Source organism: Passer domesticus, chromosome 3 (assembly GCF_036417665.1).
Source record: "Passer domesticus isolate bPasDom1 chromosome 3, bPasDom1.hap1, whole genome shotgun sequence".
Lineage (NCBI taxonomy): Eukaryota > Metazoa > Chordata > Aves > Passeriformes > Passeridae > Passer > Passer domesticus.
The window spans coordinates 2,453,325-2,475,289 of NC_087476.1; the positions used below are offsets into that span (position 1 = coordinate 2,453,325).

Consider the following 21,965-nt stretch of genomic DNA (forward strand, 5'->3'; position numbering starts at 1 on the left):
TGCAGTGCAAATTCCCAGCACCGCTGCGTCCCGGGATCACAGCAGGGCGGGCAGGGAGAGCAGGTCTACATTTGGATGTGAGGAGAGGTGAGCCTTTAAGGTGGGAAAAACAGGGATCCAGGTCCAGGGCTGAGGAGGTTGTGTGGTCTGGAGCAACCCTACACAACCCTAATGAGGAGCAGAGCGCCTGGAGAAAGCTGTGTGTCCACATCTCATGGATCCCATCGCCTTCTCAGGTGACACCCCAGAGCTTGTTCTTCAGAGAGAGGACAATTGCTTTTAAATCTAACCGTGTCTTAGGTCACTGATGGGTCATTTTGGTTGTGTTGCCTGACTGCGTGGTTGTTCTCTTGTAGGAATGGCAGAGCTTCACCCTCCCAGCAGCGATGAGAGAGACTGACAGCGCTACGAGTCCCTCCTGGCTCCGTCTGCACAGCGGCTGCTGCCTCTGCATATTCATCGGATGGTAATGCAGGATGTCGGCGGCAGCGGTGGAGTTTGGCTCTGTCCCACTGCGTTTTCCTTCTGCCGGTTGCGACTCTGAATCACCATGACAACGCCGTGACACTTCCAGCAAAGGTTGCCCGTGGACCAAGGGTGGGCTGGGGGTGGGCGAGAAGGTCAATGATCGAGTCTAACGGGATCAGGAGTTGCGCCTGCAGCAAAACGACCGTGGAAGAGCCGCCGGCACGGCAAGAAGATGAAATTCCCCTTCCATTGGCTTCTTGTTGAGCAGGCACAATAACATTCCCCTTCGAGAGACTCGCTGTAAAAACTCTTTTGGTTATGGCTACTGATCCAACGTGATTGCGCGCGAGGCGGCTTCGGAACTCATGACTGGCTATACGATGTTGCGCAATGGGGGAGTGGGGAACGGAGGCCAGCCGTGGGTGTTGAGGTGGTCCAGTCGGATCCGGCTCACCTGGCTTAGCTTCACCCTCTTCGTCATCCTCGTTTTCTTCCCCCTCATTGCCCACTACTACCTGACCACCATCGACGACGCGGACGATGCCGGCAAGCGCATCTTCGGGCCCCGCACCGGCAACGAGCTGTGCGAGGTGAAGCACGTGCAGGACCTGTGCCGCATCCGCGAGTCGGTCAGCGAGGAGCTGCTGCAGCTCGAGGCCAAGCGGCAGGAGCTCAACAGCGAGATCGCCAAGCTCAACTTGAAGATCGAGGCCTGCAAGAAGAGCATTGAGAATGCCAAGCAGGACCTGCTGCAGCTGAAGAACGTCATCAGTCAGACTGAGCATTCCTACAAAGAGCTGATGGCCCAGAACCAGCCCAAGCTCTCCTTGCCCATCCGGCTGCTGCCAGACAAGGATGATGCGACCTTTCCCCTGCCAAAATCCAACAGGAACTGCAGACTGCACAACTGCTTTGACTACTCGCGCTGCCCGCTGACGTCTGGCTTTCCAGTCTATGTCTACAACAGTGACGATTACCCTTTTGGTAGTTCCTTAGACCCTTTAATTAAACAGGCCTTTGAGGCGACTGTCAGAACTAATGTTTATGTTACTGAAAATGCAAATATTGCTTGTGTGTATATAATTTTAGTGGGGGAAATGCAAGAGCCCGTAATGCCAAAACCTACTGAACTAGAGCAACAGTTGCACTCTTTGCCATATTGGAGGACTGATGGACACAACCATCTCATCATCAATCTGTCGAGGAAGTCGGAAACTCAGAACTTCATTTACAACATCAGCACGGGGCGCGCCATGATCGCCCAGTCCACCTTTTACGACGCCCAGTATCGACCGGGCTTTGACATCGTGGTATCACCTCTGGTCCACGCCATGTCCGAGCCCAACTTCCTGGAGATCCCGCCCCAGGTGCCGGTCAAGCGTAAGTACCTGTTCAGTTTCCAGGGGGAGAAGATCGAGTCCCTCCGCTCCAGCTTGCAGGAGGTTCGCTCTTTCGAGGAGGAGATTGAAGGCAACGCCCCGGCCGACTACGACGACCGGATCATCACCACCTTGAAGGCTGTTCAGGACAGCAAGCTGGACTTTGTTCTGGTGGAGTTCACGTGTAAGAACCAGCCTAAGGCGAGTCTGCCCACTGAGTGGGCTCTGTGTGGAGAAAGGGAAGACAGACTAGAGCTACTGAAGCTTTCTACTTTTGCACTGATCATCACCCCCGGGGACACCCGTTTAGTGATCTCCGCCGGGTGCACCATGAGACTGTTTGAGGCTCTGGAAGTCGGGGCCATCCCGGTGGTTCTCGGAGAGCAGGTTCAGCTACCCTACAACGATGTGATCCGGTGGAACGAGGCAGCCTTAATTATACCAAAGCCACGTATCACAGAAGTGCACTTTCTTCTGAGAAGCATTTCTGACAACGATCTCCTTGCCATGAGGAGGCAGGGCCGCTTCTTGTGGGAGACCTACTTCTCCACCTCCGACAACGTCTTCAGCACAGTCTTAGCTATCATAAGGACTCGAATCCAAATCCCGGCTGCTCCAATCCGAGAAGAACCCGCCGTGGAGATCCCCCACCGCTCTGGCAAAGCTGCTGGCACAGACCCCAATATGGCAGACAATGGTGACCTGGACTTGGGGCCCGTGGAAACGGAGCCACCCTACGCCTCTCCCAAATATCTCCGCAATTTCACCCTCACCGCGATGGATATCTACAGGAATTGGAATTCTGCCCCGGGGCCTTTCCACCTCTTCCCCTACACTCCCTTTGACCCCGTTTTACCATCAGAAGCAAAATTTTTGGGGTCTGGGACTGGTTTTCGACCAATTGGTGGAGGAGCAGGTGGCTCTGGGAAGGAGTTCCAGGCTGCTTTGGGTGGCAACGTCCCGCGGGAGCAGTTCACGGTGGTGATGTTGACTTACGAGCGGGAGGAAGTGTTGATGAACTCCCTAGAGAGGCTCAATGGTCTCCCCTACTTAAATAAAGTTGTGGTGGTGTGGAACTCCCCCAAGCTTCCCTCCGAGGATCTCCTGTGGCCGGACATTGGCGTCCCAATCATGGTAAGACAGATGTAGCTACGGTGGGCTTCTCCATGGTGGGGTTTGCATGTTGGAGTTGGCTGTGTCTGCTGAACTTCAGTCCTGGGGGATGGTTGAAGATGTCTGTACCTCTTTTGGTTGCTTTTATCGGTGGAGAAAAACAAGAGGTGCCAGGTATTGGCACTCAGAGAATGCAAATTGCTTTTGAGGAGCCTAATGTGAATTTTGGTGCTTAAAGCTAAAGATTGTTGCTCGTTGGAAATCTTTGCTTAGGCTCTTTAAGTGCCTCCCTGTGAGGACGGTTGACACCTTATAAATTCCTAAGTAGTAACTGTTTCTGCACTTTGCCAGATGAATTTTTTATTAAAACAAAAGAGGGACCCGCTGAATTAGTGTCGGCTGCAAAGACCTCAAAACTCAATTCTCACTTTATGTTACAAGGGATGGCAGAAAAGGAATTACGAGCCAAGGCTGACGTGACTGTGAGAGCTTCCATGCTCCCAAGGTTGTAGCTGACTTTTGCATATATTTGAGTTGATTATTTTTTCTCCTCGGCCAAACTGAAGAAGTGACACCTTCAAAAGCCAACATTCATTTTCAGACCCATGAAAATGTACTCACTTGGACATTGGCTTGTAAGGAGTGAATTCTACCCCAAATTTTTATTTATTTTAGGTCTTCCTTGTCATCCCAGCATAACCTGCTTCACTGGCCGTTGTTAAAAATCAAAATTAAATATAAATTTCTCCTCATAAAGAGAGCAAGGGCAGAGAGCTACTAACAAGAACTGAGTGCTCTGAATCTGCTTGTGTTTAGAGGACAAATGGAAGGATAATGCCTTACAAATTAGGGAAGGGAAAAATAAAAGAGGGAGATGGTGCTTAAATACACAAACTGCGTGTGGTTTATGTGACAGGACTCTACTGAGCTTAATAGCAATGCGAGCTTTATGCTGCATGCAAAGAGATTCATTGATTTAATATTTCCTTTTATTATTATTGTGATGAATAAATCCTTCTGCTCACATTTAAAAACCCTTATGGTCCGGGAACAATGAGGAGAGAAAATTGCCCGGTTAATTGCGAAATAATCTTTCACATTAGCGCTTTTGAACCTGCGAATTCTACAAAATCTTTGCATTGTGTCTGCCGAAAAACCGCGTCCTCCTTCGGAGCGGGGATTGTTCTCCTTGGAGCTGCTAATGGGTGTTATTTGTGAAAGAAAAATGCATTTGTGGTGGTGGAAGATAATGGCTTTTTGTACCTGGCTCTCATCTGCACATCTGTTGTGTCGGAGCCCTGCTGGGTTTTTGGGGACTTGACACACACGAGTTGCTCTGTGTCACCTTCGAGCCACACGCTGGGGGGAATGTTGGGAACCAACATTTGGGAATATGTGTGTGCTTCCAGAGGAGGGAATTGTGGTGTGGGGAGGTGGATGGGGACACTGTGGAGTGGCTGGGTCACAGAGAGCTCCTTTCTGAAGGGCGTGGTGGTCTGGTAACAGCTCTGCTTTCTCCCTGTTTTTCTAAATTCCAGTTTTTAAAAGAGCCCAAATCTGGGATTTCTCACAGGAGGGTTAACCCTGAGCAGCCTCCAGGCATCCATCCTGCTAAGCCCATCTCCAGACTGGGTGTTTAATCCTGTTCGAGTTTGTACCATTCCTCTCTAAGGATGGTTTGGTGTGGCAGTGATGGAAAACTTCCCTGGGCTTCATCAGACAGTGAGAAATCCCAAGGTCTGCTCTGGAAAAGGGTGACAAGAACATTGGGAGCAGATGTTGGACGTGGGATTGGCAGGAGACACAAGCCAGTGTGTGCCAGTGTCAAAAGAAAGTGAGGAGCTGTGATTCTGATTTCCTTATGAGGGAAAAAAAGCTCTTTTGATGGGGAATATCCAATTCTCTCAGATCTGCCAGCGCTGCTGCATCTCTGTGTAACAAATACATTCCCAGTGACTTTGGGATGCAAGGAATTGCTCCGTGTTCAGGTCCCAAAGCGCAGAGCTTTGTGGGGAAACTGGGGGGGAGAAGAGAAGGGGATGAAGGTGGATTTGGGCTGTGATTGAAGCGGGTCCAGGCACCACCTGGCTCTGAGGAGCAGCAGCACACGCGTGCCAGCGTGAGCCAGGATCAAAGCACCTGGAGGCAGAAGGTCACTGGAGAAAACCCAGCCTCAGAAAAGTGTGGAAGTGTTCAGTGAGTCCAGAGGAGGACAGGGAGCTGCTCTGGAGCAAGGCTGAGATCTGGGGGTGTTCACTTGGGGAAAAGAGGGATCCAGGGAGAGCTCAGAGCCCCTTCCAGGGCCTAAAGGGGCTCCAGGAGAGCTGGAGAGGGACTGGGGACAAGGGATGGAGGGACAGCACACAGGGAATGGCTTCCCACTGCCAGAGGGTGAGGATAGATGGGAATTTGGGAAGGAATTGTTCCCTCTGAGGGTGGTGAGACTCTGGAATAGAATCCCCAGAGAAGCTGTGGCTGCCCCTGGATCCCTGGAAGTGTCCAAGGGTTGGACAGGGCTTGGATCAGTCTGGGATGGTGGAAAGTGTCCCTGCCCATGGCAGGGGCTGGCATGGGATGATCTTTCAGGTCCCTTCCAACCCAAACCATTTTATCATTTAATATAAATTACAAGCTAACGAGACAAAGCAATGTCTGTAGCACATTAAAGTGCCTTTGGAAGCAAAACAAAGCCCTAAACCCCACCAGGGCCTGCTGGTGGCAAGAGATGTGTGGCTCTGGGCTGGCAGAATTCCCCAAAGGAGAGCTGGACTTCTCCTTACTCCACGTGTTGACCTTATTTATTGATGTGTTCCTTGAAACATTTGCAAACTGCACTGCTTGGCTGGGATTTGGGGGTTGTCCTCCCAAGCAGATTTCTTTTCCCTGGTGGCTTGGGAATTAATCAAGAGCCAAGCTCAAAGCTACGTTGGAACTTTGAATCTTTCATGGATAACAAGATAAACAGGGCTACAGAATATATTTGACTTTTAAAAAAAAACTTAAATATAGATGGCATAATTTACTAAAACATCAGTAAGATTCCTAAGCAGCACAGGAGTCTGATCAGATATTCTGTCCCTGTCCCCAGCCTGAAGTGAGTAGGTGGAAATCCAACCTAATGTGGTTTGTAGTCACTCAGGCTGCCCCTGGAACAGATGTAGGCACTTTACCCTCACATTTAAAGCTGTAAAAACTCTTCCCATCTCACGTTAATCGGTATTGCAGCAAAACCCAAAGGCTGTGAATGAGAAATCTTGTTTGTGCAAGCTCAAAAACTGACTTTTCCCCAAGTGTTTGTATCTCTGGCACTGCCTTAGGAGAACTCCCCAGGGCAGGAGTGTGACAGTTCCAGCTCCAGCAGCCACACCACAGCCACTGCTGAACTTCTTTGTTGCCCAGAGGAGCTGTGCCTGGATCCCTGGAAACATTCCAGGCCAGGTTTGGAGCAGCCTGGGCTAGTGGAAGCTGTCCCTGGGTGAGCTTTAAGGCCTTTCCCACCCAAACCATTCTGGGATTCTGTGATTTGGGACTAAACCTCATTTAGCCCACTGCAATATTTTCACAACCTCTGCTCACATTCGAAGAATTGCCAGCCAGAACTTCCAGCTCCTCTCCCTCTGCTGGGTTTGTGAGGTCTCTCAGTGGCTGGAAAAGCCCTGCAGCAGTTTGATTTCTCCTCCTGCTCGGGGCTGAGGTGGGCTGGGAGTACTGGAGGCATCTCTGAGCGCTCGGGCTGGGTTCAGTGCCAGCTCCCGCGGCTGCCAGCAGTGACTAATCCCTTCCTCCAGCTTTGTTCCACAATAAATCTCTGCCTTTGATCCCTGCAGCCACTTGCAGTGGTGTAACATCCTTTGCTGCTGGCCTGGTGGCTGGCTGAGAGGGCTCATTCCATTTAGCTGCTTGTTTGAAAAGGAATCATCTGTGGCAAACGGCTCATCCGGAGGCTGCCGGCTCGGCCGAGCTCTTTGGCTGCACACGGGTCCCTTGACATGGCATTTATTAATCAGGAGCAGGGAATGCTGTCCTGACTTTCCCTTCTCTTTGGCCTGTGTGAATGTGCTGTGCTGAGCTGGCTCTGAATGCAGAGCCTGAGGTTTGCACGTCCTTTCCAGCAGGACTCCGAGGGTTTTTTCATAGCTCCGTTTTAAGGAGCACGGCAGGGTCCGTAGGTGATGCTTCTGGCTAAGAGAGGGCAGAACCTGGGCAGGCTGGTGGCCATGGTGGCAGAATGAGTTTCTCTGCTTGTCCTTCAGCTGGATCCTCAAGCTTGGCTTTCTGAAAAGAGCAGCACCACCCTTCCAAGCTGACCAGCAGCTCGAGATGAGCTGCAGTGGTGTGTGATCCAGAGTGAGATCATCACACTGGCCAGGAGTTAAAAAAGGGAATAAAACCTCCATGCTGATCAACACCACCATTTCAGTCAGTCCTTTTCCTTCATGAGAGCTTTGCCTAAATGCCAGCTCAGGGTCTGGTTCAGCTTGGTAATTCAGCATTTACCAAACTCTGCTGATGTGACTTCTGCTTTTCTGGCCCAACTCACCTGCAGAAACTCTTTGGTGAGTCCCAGCTTTATCCTCCTTTTCCCTGCTTCACTTTGACTCACAGCTCTTGTATTCCAAATCAGGAAAAACCCAACTTTGCTTTGAGGTCCTGGATTGCATATGGGAGTGGGGAGCTCCAGGTTCACTTCCAGAAGGAACAATTCACACAAAACCAGCTGAGAAAAACCCTGTTTTTAGCACTGAGTCACTTCCCACAGGAGAAATGCCCCATCCCTGGGTTGAACAGTCTGTGTTCAGTACACCAGCACTACCAGCAGTGTGTCCCAGGTTTGTGAGCTCAGTTTCTCCACCAGAGCAGTTTCAGAAGGCAGGGAGATGTTCCACAGAAGAACCTGGGTGCTGCTCTCGGGTTTGCAGCACCACCTGCTGCCCGCGGAGCCGCCGCTGCCGGGGAGGCAGCTGACTTCTGACATCCCCGTGAGTTTTGCCATCTCCATATTGTGGTTTTTTTCTGCTGTGTAGCAGCAGAGGAAGGAACAAATTTGCTGCTTAGTTTACCTGGGAATCCTAAAATCCAGATGCTTGTCACTGCAGAGCCCGAGCAGAAGCGCAGCGAGGCGTGACCGCGGGATGATGATGGAACAAGCAGCGCCGACTCCTCAGAGTTTGCACTCAGAATATTAACTCCAGCACCCTCACAGTGCTTGTGCTACTGCCCTGCATTCTCCTCCGTGCCAAGTGCTGCTCTGTGATGGCTTTTCCACAGATAAAACCTTGCTCTCTGAATCCCCTTGGCTCAGGATGGGCTAACGGGGTCGGTGAGCAGAAGGAAGCGTGGCTGGGACATTGGAATGGAGAATCCAGGGAGGGAAGCATCCATGCGTGCTGCTGGGGACATAATTGGGTGGGTTTTGTCCCATGTGAAGGTGTCACAGGGGCCAGTCCCTGTGCTGAAGCCTTTAAACATCACCACAAAAGCTGCCTGTGCACCCCAAACGCTCCCTGTTGGGAGCAGCTCTGTCACAGCTGCTGGGGGACAAGAGCAGCACCAGGGGCAGGGCAGCAGCAAAACCCACACTGATTTTCCAGGGCTGCACTCCTGCTACTTTTAGGGTTTGTGTTGTCACCTGTTTAAATGCCAACAGAATACCAAATGTCCCCAAATTATTCCATGCACTGGGACAAGCGTGGGGGGAATGGTGTGTGGGTTCATTTTCTCTCTTTTTTTTCCTTTTGTTTTCACCTACTTTTCATCCTCTGTGACTTTGTTATGATGGAACTGAGTGTTGACATCCACTTCCCATAAAGTCCCAGAGCCTGGATATCTGCATTTCCTTTCTTCCCAGGCTTTTATCTGTCCTGGTGGAGCAGTTCTGCTGTGCAAAGCCATTTGATTGTGCATTCTGCACAGGCTGCCTTATTTGTGAAGACAGCCTTGTCTCCCAGGGTGGCCATAAGTTGATGTTGTGCCACAGGACATGGATGGATCCCCTGGCACAGGAGCAGGACTCGCCGAGGTCAGGAATTTGGGTGTTAAAATAGAGAGGAAAAAAAGAAAATCTGTTTTTGCTGGAACAGGAGGGACCTCGTGGGGCATTGGGACATCACAGAGGCAGCTGTGAGGGACACGAGGAGGTTACAAAGAGGAAGGTGCCTCTTGGATATGAGGTTAGAGGAGCAGGAGAGAGGTTTTTCATCACTGCTTGTTGCTGGGTGGCTGCTGCAGCTCCCAGCTGCCTCCCCAGGCTCTGTGGATCGATCAGCAAAGACATTGCAGCCCGCAAGGAGAAGGGGATCATTTACTCCCAAGGTTTTGGACCCTCTCCTACCCCTTCTCCCCACAGTCCCTTCCCCTTCCCTCACCTGTGGCTGGTGAGGAAGCAGATGCTGCTCTCTTATCAAAGTTTTTTTTTTCCATTTTAATAAAATCAATCTGTGGTTGGTGATAAAGCCCTGCTGGGCATGTGGAGCATTCCCCTCTCCAAAAAGCATCACCTGGCTTTTCCTGGGCTTCTGGAACAGGTTGATCTGCTGTGAAAAGCCATTGAGAGCAGCTGATGGAGTAGCTGATTCAGAGCCAAGGGCTGCAGTTTATTTTCCCCTTGTGCTGTCTCCAGAATCCCTGGAATGAGTTGTTTCACTGCAGACACCCAGAGAGGATGGAACTTTTTCTGCTGCTGACAGTGAGGGGATGTCATCTCAGAGCCTGTGAGAAAATCAGACACTTCCATTTATTTAAAGCTTTTAGTGAATTAATGAAAATCTGTGTTAGTCGTGTTAAAAAAAAAAAGTGAGGATTTTTTCCTTCTCCTGAATTTGGCCAAAGAACCATCAGCAAGGAGCTAAGGGCACTAGAGGGAAACTGAGGCACAGAGAAAGCAACACCTGGTCACTGAAACACCCACTTGTTTGTCTCCTTACAAGTTCACAGAAATGCTGTTTTCACCTATTCCCAGGTTTTCTAACAGCAGCAAGATGGGAAATCTGAATCTTTTGCCTTCCCAGATCACAATTTCAGATCCAAATAGTTCAGCAAAGTCTTCACCTTCCTGAATGCTGATTTGGACTGACCTCTGAGGGGTCTGAGCTTCGTGGAGGGAGGAGAAATGGGTTTTGTTCTCCACGCTGAAAGCATTTGGGGCAGGGAAGTTCCATTTCCAGCCTGATCATGGCTTTGATCTCTGAGCTGCCCAGAGCCTGGCCTGTGGGAGCCTGGCTTATCTCTGTGGCAAGGGACAGCCCCGTCTTGGCCTGTGACAGAGCTGAGAGGGAATAAGAAAAGCTGCAGGACAGCCACAAACTGGATAATTCTTTCCAACAGGGCTCATTCTCCTCTTGCTCTGAATGCAGGTGACAAACACAAATTTGGTTTCAAACCACTGGTATTAATTAGGTTGATTTTATCGGAAATTTATAAAAGGAATTGTTTTGAATTGTGACTCATTTATGTGATCTCTGTAATTTCTAACACATGCTGGTCCTTAATTCCCAGCCCATACTGGCTTGTGGGAGGTGGTTCTGGGGGTCTGGATTCATCCCAGCCATGTGTTTGGCACTAATTATTAAACTGCCTCTTGATGGAAGCATTTTTTTTTCCTCCTGGATTTTGTTGAAGCAAGTACTAAAAGCCTTGGGATAAATAAAGCTTTGAAGGACATGACATTGCCCGTGGCTTGGGTTCTCTGCTCCTCTGGGTAGAAGAATGACCAGGTAAAGCAGGATTTAGCCAAGGATTCCAGCAGTTAGGAGCCAGAAATTGAAGCTTATGAGCAAAGGGAAATTCGTAGAAACCTGTCTAGACCTTGGATCCAGACTGGCTCTGCCACCTGCAGGGAAAATTGTGTGTTTGGGGAAGATTCCTCTGCCTTTATTTGGCCACATTCAGGAGGACATCCCAGCTGATGGAAATTGCAGTTCTCAGTGAGTTGTGCTCCTGGATCAACAGCAAAAATAAAAATAAATACCAGTTTGGGGATCGTGGTGTGGGTACTGGGACAGTTCTTTTCTTCTGACATTCCACAAAGGATCTCTCATCCCTCCATGATGGATTTGAGGGCAGGCATGCTGGCAGCAAAGCTGTCTTCATTCCACCCAGAGCTTCCCCAGTGAGATCTCAGCCTTCTCCTCTCAGAACTCCCCGGAATGCTCCCGGACCGGAATCCACCTGGAAGCCAAAAGTGAGTTTATGTGCCTGAGTGCTTTATGGTTGCTGCTCCAGCCACATAAACATTAATAAATCCACTGTCCTCTTCCCATCAGAACAATAACTGCCTGCAGACTTGATGGCTTCTTGGCTCTGCTCGTATCACAGTCTGTATTCCAGGTTTTTAGTAGCTGCTCAGTGAGTTATAGTGTGACTCCAATTCCCTCCTCCCTTTGTAGGGCTGTGATGTTCTTTTGCATGCCCTCAGATACAAATGTTTGCGCTGAAGCTCTTGTGGGATGGGTCAGAGCAGCTTTTAAATGCTGCAAACATTTTGGAAGCATCCTTGGGTGTGATGTATTCCAAAGAGTGAGGTGCAGCAACGTGAACAAATTTACAAATAACGGCACCTGCTCTGTCAGGTGTTTTGTTTTCCTGCTGTGGTGGAAATCCTGTCTGACAGATCTCCAGGAGGAACCTGCTGGAGAAGTAATTGCACAACAATACAGGGGATTTGCACTGAAGAGAGCCTCTGGTAATTAAAGCAGCCGGGCTGTCAGCCAAAGAGCAAAGTGTGGAAAGATAAGCTCTGCCTCACTTAGTGAGCAGAAAGGAGGAATTTCCAATAATCCCCTGGGATCACAGCCCTTGGATTTCCTGCTCTGCTCCTCTCTGCTGTGCATTTCTGTGCCTGCAGGATGGAAGCTGCTGGGTTTTCTGCCATGCCATGACCTGCTTGGCAAGGGGAGGGGAGCTCGGGGGTGCTGGTGATCCCCCTCCTGACTCTGCCATCTCCTGTCTCACAGAGGAGAGGTGACAGCACGGATCAGGGGGCTGGCAATGTGCCTTTTCCAGGGAAATCACAAGTGCAGAATTAGCTGGTGATGGGTGAGGGAGATCTGGGCTTTCACACTTTAGAAGTTTTGGGGTTTATTGAAATCTGGCTGGGGAGTTGCAGCCTGTGAGTGCTCCTTGGGCTCTTGTGTGGCTGTTCCAGCCTCTCCTTTGGCTCTTCCAAGGATAACAAGGAGCTCCTGCCTGGCCTGACACAGCTCTGGGTGCTCCACTGGGACAGCGAGGCAGGCAGGGAAAATGAATTATTTGTACCAAAATAAGGCCAGGCTTTCCCAGTCAGTTCCTTGTGTCTGGTGCAGTGGCAGCTTCCCTGTGACTCCCAAAACAGATCCAGGAGATGGGAGCCACTTCAGGGCAGTGCTCACTCCAAGCTGATGTGCTCCTCAGGCTCTCTCTGCTCCAGGGATCTGCAGCCAAACCCCTGCTCAGTGCCAGGGGTCAGAGTTGGGTCAGGTCTGAAGCAGAGGGTGGGATGTGTCCCCAGGCTCACTGCCTGCACCCATCATTCCTGAGCTGTTGGCATTTACCAGGCTGGGAATTCTTGCTGCCCACAAGTGGTTTTGAATCCCTCATCCCTGAGCTCCAGGCAGGGACACTGCACCTTTTGGGTGGAGTTAGAAGCTGCTGCCTGCCCTCTTTCTGTGTCTTTGTGTGTTCTCTATCTCAGCAGTGGTCCCAAAAGGCATCTCTGTGTTTTACCTGGTATTAGCAAATGGGTTTGGTACAGGAAGGTGTCCCCATGTCATCAGAACAACTTTTTGCTGTTAAAATTGCCACTAAAACAGCCAAGGGGTGTTTGGAGAGGAAGAAGAGGCACAGAGGATGAAGTTCAGAGTTGAAAAAATACATGTACAGATGCCCTGCTTGTGCTGAATCTGTGCTGGGGACGCTCCTGCTGCCATCCATTGTCACCCTGGCAAGCTGGGACTGTTTCTAGGCTGGGCAGAATTCCATTGGGATTTTCAGGCCTTGAATACCAAGACAGGATTTGCCAGGTGAAAACAGCCAGGTTCATCCAGCTGCAGCTGGAGAGAGCATCCATAAAGAGCAGGGACATCTGTCAGGACATCACACGTGGCACCTGCTGGGACACCTCCAGTGCCAGGTTCAGTTTGGGACAAGAAGGACATTGAGGGGCTGGAGCTTGTCCAGGGAAGGGAAAGGGGCTGGAGCACCAGGAAAAACTGAGGGAGCTGGAAAAGAAGCTCAGCCTGGAGAAAAGGAGGCTCAGGGGGGACCTTGTGGCTCTGCACAGCTCCTGACAGGAGGGGACAGCCAGGACCAGGGACAGGAGCAGAGGGAACAGCCTCAAATTGCATGAGGGGAGGCTCAGGTTGGACTCCAGGAGGGATTTGTCCATGGGAAGGGTGCTCAGGCACTGGAGCTGCCCAGGGCAGGGCTGGAGTCCCCATCCCTGGAGGATCCCTAGAGCCATGGGTGTGCTGGGTGTGGATCATGGTTAGTGCTTGGGTTTGATCACCTTCAGTCTCTCCAGCCTTAACGATTCTGTGATTCCATGATCACACCTTTGGGGGAATTGCCCATTCCACTACAAAAACCCCCCCACCAAACAAAAAATTTGGGTTATCAGTATCAAAACTCTCAAAAGAGTGAGCTCTTTCTTCTTGAAATAACTTTTTTTTTTGGCTTCACAGCAAACAGCAGCTCATAAATCAGGCTCGTGGTCCCAGACCTGCCAGTGGAAGTTGGATCATGAGCTTTGCACTCTGCAGCTTTTCCCTGTGAGCTTTCATGAAAAGCACACACAGGAATTTCGGGAATGAGCTGCAGCAGTGGAAGTATTGGAACATGACAGCGTGTTATCCCAGGGACCTTCTTTGAGCCAAATAATTACAATTAATTGTAAAATAAATCTAATTGGACAGCCAGCTCCATGTGCATCTCTAATTGCACAGCCACAAACAGCAACACACGGAGAATAAAAATCAGTATCTGCATCCCTTTAATGTTAAAACCAGCATCCTTCTCCTTCCCTTTCTCTGGGAAGATGTGACAGCTGCCCCTGTATGAAAATGAATAAATAATCAGTTTTATTTGTATCTCAAGCTGTTTTCTCCTCTTAGAGACGAGCGACCCACTGATCCCAGCCGAGGAGTTTAAAGGGAGACCAAGTGTTTGCACCTTTTCTGTGCATGGACAGAGCATCATAAAAAAAAAGCCTTTCTGTGGTATCTTCCTGTGTGGTTTTGTTCTCAGCGGGGGATAATTTATGCTGGGTTTTATGTTGCATTATTTAATTACACGTATTTTTAAAGTGGGTCTGTTTTGCCCATTTACATTCAGCGTGCGCTGCCTTCGGATGGCTTTGGAGCTAAATACCCTTCTCATACCTCTGGAGATGAGTCTTAAAATAGTCCATAAATCCTTTTAATTCAGAGTTTGAAAATGCTCTAAGTCGGAGGTAGCAAAACCGGAGGTTCAGGGCATAAAGGAGAGGCTGTGGCTGTTTCAAGGTGAAGAGGAAGGAGCAGGGAATAATTAATACATGAAAAAGGGAGAACAGCAACTTCCCAATCCATCTTTACAAGGGGGAAACAAGAAGGTGAAGAATTGCCAGGGGAAACCAGTGTGAAAAGCAGGGACAGCTCCTCAGGCAGTGCATGACTGAGGAGAATCCTGCTGAGAGCGCCAGGTTTGGGCTGCATCCTCAGGCAAATGGATTTTTTTGGTGCCATCAAGCCAAGCAAGGGAGCAGATTCCAGAGGATTTCTATGGGATGGGTGAGGACTGATGTCAGCTCCATCCAGGCACGTCCTGGGACTCAGCCAGTCCTGGAGCAAAGCTGGGAGCCAGCTGGGGATGGTGAGGGTGGGTGGTGGGGGGAGACCAGTCAGAGAGGAGCACGTCCCCTGTGGCTTTGCCTGGGTCCAGGATGTCCCTAGGATGTGGTGACAGGGTTCCTTTGGGAGCTGAGGTCCCAGCCATTCCATTTGTTGATTTATCAGGATCTGAGTGTGTTAATCAATCCCAAGCTAACACCCAAATATCTCTGTCCTAACAAACACCTCAGAGCTGCTTTTTGTGCATCCGCGATTTCGCCTCTGCGTCCCGAGTTTATTAAACATTCATTATCACAAACACAGAACAACATCTTTTTTTTTTTTTTTTCCTACAAAATGCCAGCCTGCTCAGATCTGGCAGCGTGTCTGGAAGGAGCTTGGACACCCTGCTCACACAGTGTCACAGTGCAGGGCAGCAATTCCTGCTGGATTTCAGAGCAGAGCAAGCAATTCCTGCTCTCATCCAGAGCTGCCACAAACGCCCTGGAGCCCCGAGTTGTGCCAGACTCACTTCATCGAGTTTTTGGGTCTGTGTTGGGAAAAAGAGCGTGGTTTTGGGGAGGAAAGGCATCATCCCAGGGGCTGGGCTCTGCTGGAAATGCCACGCTGGCCTCCCATCTCCTCCTTGCCCATGCAGCTCTGCAAGGAGCCTCGCGTTGTGAAGCCAGATTATTTCATTTCTCCTGAAATTCAGAACTCCTGCCTGAGCCAAAGGCCTGGGTCTTTGCTTGGCTTTGGAAAGCAGGATGCTGGCCAGGAGGAGCTGGATGAATTTCTGCCCTCTGAGGGTTTTCTCGTGGTGGGAGTTGAGGTTGGCAGGAGGGAGAAGGTTCTGCGTGGGCAGGGCAGGACACCAGCGCCGCCGGGTGTGAGGCTGCACTTGGAAATCTTCAATAAGCACCACCATGGTTGTCCTTGGTAGGGGCAGCCAGGCAGATTTGAGGTCTGGGCTGGGAGCCACAGTGATCCTGCCAGCTTCTGTGGAGCAGCTCAGCTTGCCCAGAACAGGTAGTGAGAAAACACCGAGAAAATTGAGTTTAAAACGTGGCTGTGGTCGGGCTCACGGGATTTAATCCAGTGTCATCTCACTGGGAATGGGCTGCAGGGATTTTGGGTGGCATCTCTGGTGGTGACAGCAGCTCCTTTGGCTTCTCCTTGGCACCTGTCCTGGCAGAGAGCTTGGCTGCTTGTCGTGGCCTCTTGTCTCCTTCCATGAAATGAGACACCAGGATCAAAGTCCTCTTTAGCAAAGGGAACCCCAGGGGTGTCAGCCTTGCCCCAGAATTGCCAGAATTCCTGCTGGAGCCAGGATGTTGAGAGAATCACAGAATCATCCAGGCTGGAAAAGTCCTCCAGGGCCATCGAGCCCAGGCTGTGCCTGTCCCCACCTTGTCCCCAGCCCACATCCAGCCCTTCCTGGGACTCCAGACCTCCCCGGGCAGCCCCTTCCAATGCCCAACCACCCTTTCCAAGAGGAAATTCCTTCTCTTTACCCAGCCTGAGGCTTTGTCCCTGTCTGACACCCCACGTTTGTTGCTTGGCTGGGTGCAAACTCATTCTGGCAGCTTCTCTTCCAAAAAAATGACCCAGCTTCCAGGGGGATGCTCTTGGTGGGACCAGGCAGGGCTGTTGCCCTCCTCGTGCCCATCTCTGGCTGCCTTTGCAGGGCAGCACGTGCCAGTCTGATCTCACACCCGGGCTGCAGAGGGGGCAGGATGGAGCTGGCTGGTAATAAAGGATGTGATTTATTCCCTCTATGGGTCTGCACACCCTTCCCTCCCTCCAGGGAGTCTTGTAAATGATCCCAGCACTCGAGCCTGATGTGTAGAGGGGAGGGACTCTGGTGGATCTCAGTCTGGGCAACTTTCTTAATCAGAACACGTCTGGATTTGGCCAAATTGGGAGCTGAAAATAAATGTTTGTGACAGGGTGGCTTCAGGGATACTTGGAACTGGTTGTTCCCTTTTCCTGGATTTTGCCATCTCCCAAAGTTCTCCAACAGAGCCCTCCCTGACCTCCATTAAGGCTCAGTTGGCTGATTTTTAATTGATTTCTTCCCCACATGTGCACGTGGGAGAGCTGGAGCAGCAGAGAGGAGGGAGGGTGGGCAGTGACCTGCTCAGCTGGGAACGAGGATGTGCCTGGGATGAAGATCATCACCTGTCCTTGATGGCTGGGGACAGTGGTGGCACCTCTGGAGCCAAGTTCTGGGCTGCTCAGGCTGGTCAGAAATGGATTTATAAATGATTCTCAAAAGCTGGCAGAAAGCTCACAGGGTCTTGTGTGATGAACTCTGAGATAAGGCGTGATAAACTCTGAGATAAGGCGTGATAAACTCTGAGATAAGGCGTGATAAACTCTGAGATAAGCTGTGCTGACTGAGGAATAGAGATTGTTGAGAGGGAGACTGAGCTAGGAACAAGTTTCAACTTCAAAATACGGCCTTGCAAAAAGAGCAGATGTTTTAGAGAATTAGAACTGTGCAAGATGCATTGTGGGGTAAAAATAGAGGTGCTTGGTGTCAGAAGTGTCAGCAGCATTGTGAGGCAAAAGCTAAATAGGCTGGGAGACATTTCTGAGGTGTTGGAAGCAGGAGACAGGGTGGCTTCTGCTGGGGTGGCGTTGAGTTTTCCATCTCTTATGTCTCACCCTTCACTGAGACTGAAAATGGAGTAAAACCATTTAAAGCACCTCTCAGCTGCCCCGTCTGTGTAAAAGCTGGGAAAAGCAGGACCCCCTGATCCAGGAGATGAGTTAACCCTTTCTGCATGGACAGGATCTGAGTCCTGTTCTTCAGAGGAGCCGAGGGAGCTCGTGCTGTCCCCACCCCACCCTGCTCTCCTCCCCCAGCCCATTTGGGCAGAATCTCTCATTTTTGGCACAGGTGGGAGCAGACCCTTCACCTGAGAGCTCATTCAGTGTCTCCCCACATCCCCCAGCTCTCCTAAGGGCATCCTCCAGGCTTTTTTCCCCTCACAGAGACCTGACAGGAGCAATGAGGCACTCGGCTTTTGCAGAGTTTGCTCTTTGCCCAGGAATCAATCCAGTTCACCAAGCTGAGCTGTCAAAACTCCTCCAAGGGCACGGGCATTCCTCATGTTTTCACCATCAAATTCTGTGTGACACTTCATTTAAAGCTGAAGCATGGAGCCTCACCAGCAAGGAGGTTGCTGGATGGTATTGATTTTGCTGTGGTTTTTTTGTGTTTATGTATAAAAACGTGTTTTAAAGTATTGATAAGAGGACACTATTGCTGGGCAGACCCTGGATTTATGCTCTGCTTTAGTTTTCTCTCAGTTTTTTTTTTAAGATCCATTTGTCCAGCGTGTCTGTGAACAAAATTCTGGCAGGAAATGGATGTCATGGATTTGTGGGGTTCTGTGCTCCTCAAACAAAACAAAATCAACAAGTCAAACAAATCCCAGCTTGTGGAACTGAATCACCTGGAACTGATTTTCTAAAGGGAGAAGAAGCTTCTGCTGTGGTCTCTTGGGTGCTTGGAGGCATTTTAGGTGTCCCCAAACTTTGCAAACTGCTCAGGAGGTTCATGGTTTTGAGCTCTGGGCCTTTTAGCTGATGGCAAAGTGTTTTGAAGAGAATTAGTCCCAAACAAAAGCCAAAAATAACCAAAATAAGGCGAGCAGGGCAGAGTCTGGGGTGGGTTTGAGTCTGGAGGGGTTGGGAGCTGAAAGGAGACAATTCCCAAGGAAAGCCGGATTCTGCAGGTGGGGACAGGACACGCTCCTGGCAGAGCTCTCCCAGTGCCCTGGAGCACACAGGAGCTTCGTGTGGGTGACTTTGAGGATTCCAGGATGGTTTGGGTGGGAAGGAACCTTAAAGCCCATCCCATCCCAGCCCTGCCATGGGCAGGGACACCTCCCACCATCCCAGGCTGATCCAAACCCCATCCAGCCTGGCCTTGGACACCTCCAGGGATCCAGGGGCAGCCACAGCTTCTCTGGGAATTCTATTCCAGGGTCACCTCACCCTCACAGCCAACAATTCCTTTCCAAATCCCATCCATCCCTGGGAAGCCATTCCCTGTCCCCAGTCCCTCTCCAGCTCTCCTGGAGCCCCTTTAGGCCCTGGAAGGGCTCTGAGGTGTCCCTGGATCCTTCTCTTCTCCAGCAGATCCACATCCTTCCTGTGCTGAGGACCCAGAGCTGAATACAGAGTGTGGAGTTGCCTCCTGTGCTTCCCTCCTCACCCCATTCCCACCCTGATTCCTGCATCCTCTGTTCCAGCCCTTCCCAGGCAGGGAAGAAACCCCTGGGAGCATCTGCTGGCTCTGGGTAACCCTTGAGCCCAGCCAGACACTGAGCTGAGTTTTGTGATGCTTCTCCACCTTGGGAAGGAGCAGGATCAGGAGTTCCTGAGCCAACACTGTCCCTGCTTTTTCCATGTCCTGATGAAGCCACAGAGCTCCCGGGGTGGGAATGCTGCTGGCTCAGCTCTGGCCCTGCTTTTCCACAGCCCAGAGCTGCCCAGTTTGCTCCCTTGCAGTGAATTGTTGGTGCTTTTGATGGCTCTTCAGTGCAATATTCAACGTGTTCCTGCTGAATGTTCCATCCCCCCCAGAGCTGTTGGCAGATGAAAGCTCCCAGACTGGCTTTCCATGGGGATTTCATCATCCCAGCTGTCACGCAGATCCCGGTACAAATATTTCCACTGTTAATGGTTTCAGCGTGGGCTTTTCTGTGGGATCAGATGTAATCTTATTTAATGGAGTTCTACTGCTGTGATGCTTTGGTCTTTTCACCAGGCTGGGCTGAATTTTTAAATGGAGATTGTTCAGAGCAGAGGCAGGGAAAGGACTGGAGGGGTTGAATGGGGTGGGAAATGTGGGATGGACGGAGTCAGGGATCAGCCAGGGGAGGCTGAAAGTGTGAGAGCAGGGAAAGGATCCAGGCTGGATGGGGCTGTCAGGAACGGTGTGAGACTGTACCAGGGGCTGGATATCAGGAAAAGGGTGTCAGGTGGGGATGGTGCCATTCCCAAGGCTGCCAGGAGCATTTGGACAACGCACGGCTGGGATTGTTGGGATGGCATCCAAGGACTGGGCTGGACGATCCTGGTGTGTTCCTTCCAGCCCCATGCTTCTTGGAAGAGGCAGAAATTCAGCAGGATTTTACAGCTGTGTGGCTGGGATGGGGGAATTGCTGGAGCTGCTGCTGGACTGAGCCAACGCTCGGTGGCTTCGGGGCACTGCCCATGCCAGGGCCACCACAGCTGGCACAGCCCCAGCCCCCACCAAAATGTCACTGCCCCCCGCAGGTGGTGCGCACGGAGAAGAACAGCCTGAACAACAGGTTCCTGCCCTGGGACGAGATCGAGACCGAGGCCATCCTGTCCATCGACGACGACGCCCACCTGCGCCACGACGAGATCATGTTCGGCTTCCGGTGAGCCCTCCCCAAAACTGCTGCTGGCAGCAGCCAGGGGCACGGCCAGGGCGGGCACATCCCTGCCCGTGGGTTCCCAGCTCTGCTTCTTGGGGAAACAGGCTTTAATGGGGTGGGGAACCTGATCCCAGCTCGTCCAGGAAACCCCATTTCCACAGTTCTTACCCAGCTCCTCAGATCTGTGCTGATGATGGTCCTGGAGTGGTTTAAGGCCTGTGGCTTCCTGGGGTGGACAGGGCCTGGGAAACCAATCCAAGAGGCTGCTTCACTCCATCCAAGGCCAGGGTGATGCTCAGGTGCTGGTGGTGGCTGCCACCTTCTGCTCCGTGTGACACTGGGGTGTGACAGTTCTTGGGGCAGAGCAGGCAAAGGCAGATGTCCCCCAGCAAGGGAGATGTCCCCAGCAAAGGGAGATGATGTCCCCAGCAAAGGGAGATGATGTCCCCAGCAAAGGGAGATGTCCCCAGCAAAGGGAGATGATGTCCCCCAGCAAGAGGTGCCCAGTAAAGGGAGATGTCCCCCAGTAAAGGATGTCCCCTAGCAAAGGGAGATGATGTCCCCTAGTAAAGGGAGATGATGTCCCCTAGTAAAGGGAGATGATGTCCCCAGTAAAGGAGATGATGTCCCCAGCAAAGGCAGATGTCCCCCAGCAAAGGCAGATGATGTCCCCTAGTAAAGGGAGATGATGTCCCCGAGCAAAAGGAGATGTCCCCAGCAAAGGCAGATGATGTCCCCACCAAAGGCAGATGATGTCCCCAGCAAAGGCAGGTGCTGCTGCTCTCACTCCCACCCTGTTCTGCTCCAGCATCCATCTTTCCCCTGACTTCTCCCTGGCAAAAGCTTCCTGCTCACAGGAACGAGGGGGCTCCTGCTGGGGGTTTGTGCCAGCAGCTCCTGCAGCTCCTGCAGCTCCTGCAGCTCCTGCAGCTCCAGCAGCTCCAGCAGCTCCAGCAGCTCCTGCAGCTCCTGCAGCTCCTGCAGCTCCAGCAGCTCCTGCAGCTCCTGCAGCTCCTGCAGCTCCTGCAGCTCCAGCAGCTCCTGCAGCTCCTGCAGCTCCAGCAGCTCCTGCAGCTCCTGCAGCTCCTGCAGCTCCAGCAGCTCCTGCAGCTCCTGCAGCTCCAGCAGCTCCTGCAGCTCCAGCAGCTCCAGCAGCTCCAGCAGCTCCTGCAGCTCCTGCAGCTCCAGCAGCTCCTGCAGCTCCTGCAGCTCCTGCAGCTCCTGCAGCTCCTGCAGCCCCTGCAGCTCCTGCAGCCCCTGCAGCTCCTGCAGCTCCTGCAGCTCCTGCAGCTCCTGCAGCTCCTGCAGCCCCTGCAGCTCCTGCAGCTCCTGCAGCTCCTGCAGCTCCTGCAGCTCCTGCAGCTCCTGCAGCCAGCGCTCCCCCGGCCAGGAGCTGTGGGGAGTGAGGGTGCCACAAGGAGCTGCCATTCCCAGCCAGAGAACACCCAGCAGCTGCTGGGGTGGGAGATGGGGACCAAAACCTGCTTGGGAGGGGGATTAAAAGGCACAAAATGCCTGGAAACCCACCAGGCTCCTTCAGAGAGATGAGAAATGAGGTGTGAGAGGGATTAAAGTGCAGGAGGAGGCGTCGGGATTCCTGGCTTCCCTTCCCTGCCCCATTCCAGGCTCTTTATCCAAACTGGGCTGTTTTCTCCCCTTTTTTGGTCTCTGTTGTGCTGATTAGCCCTGGAGAGCATCAAGTGAAGGTTGGAAGCGCCCTGTGTTAAATCTCACTCATATCCCTGCTTGCAGACACCCTGTTCCCACAAAGCCTCCCTGTGTTAACACATTCCCAGGAGCTGCTG

General features: G+C 51.6%; 1 protein-coding gene across 10 annotated transcripts in view; it reads left to right on the forward strand.

Moving 5' to 3' along the window:
• The window catches only part of EXTL3 (exostosin like glycosyltransferase 3), a 134,382-nt gene that overhangs the window by 105,516 nt on the left and 6,901 nt on the right, over positions 1-21,965 (forward strand). For all 10 annotated transcript variants that reach the window (XM_064411533.1, XM_064411538.1, XM_064411532.1 and 7 more), the window contains 2 exons: positions 357-2,981; positions 20,036-20,163. In XM_064411533.1, the coding sequence (XP_064267603.1) occupies positions 834-2,981; positions 20,036-20,163 (2,276 nt within the window). In that variant the 5' untranslated portion in view covers positions 357-833. The remainder of the gene's footprint in view (positions 1-356; positions 2,982-20,035; positions 20,164-21,965) is intronic.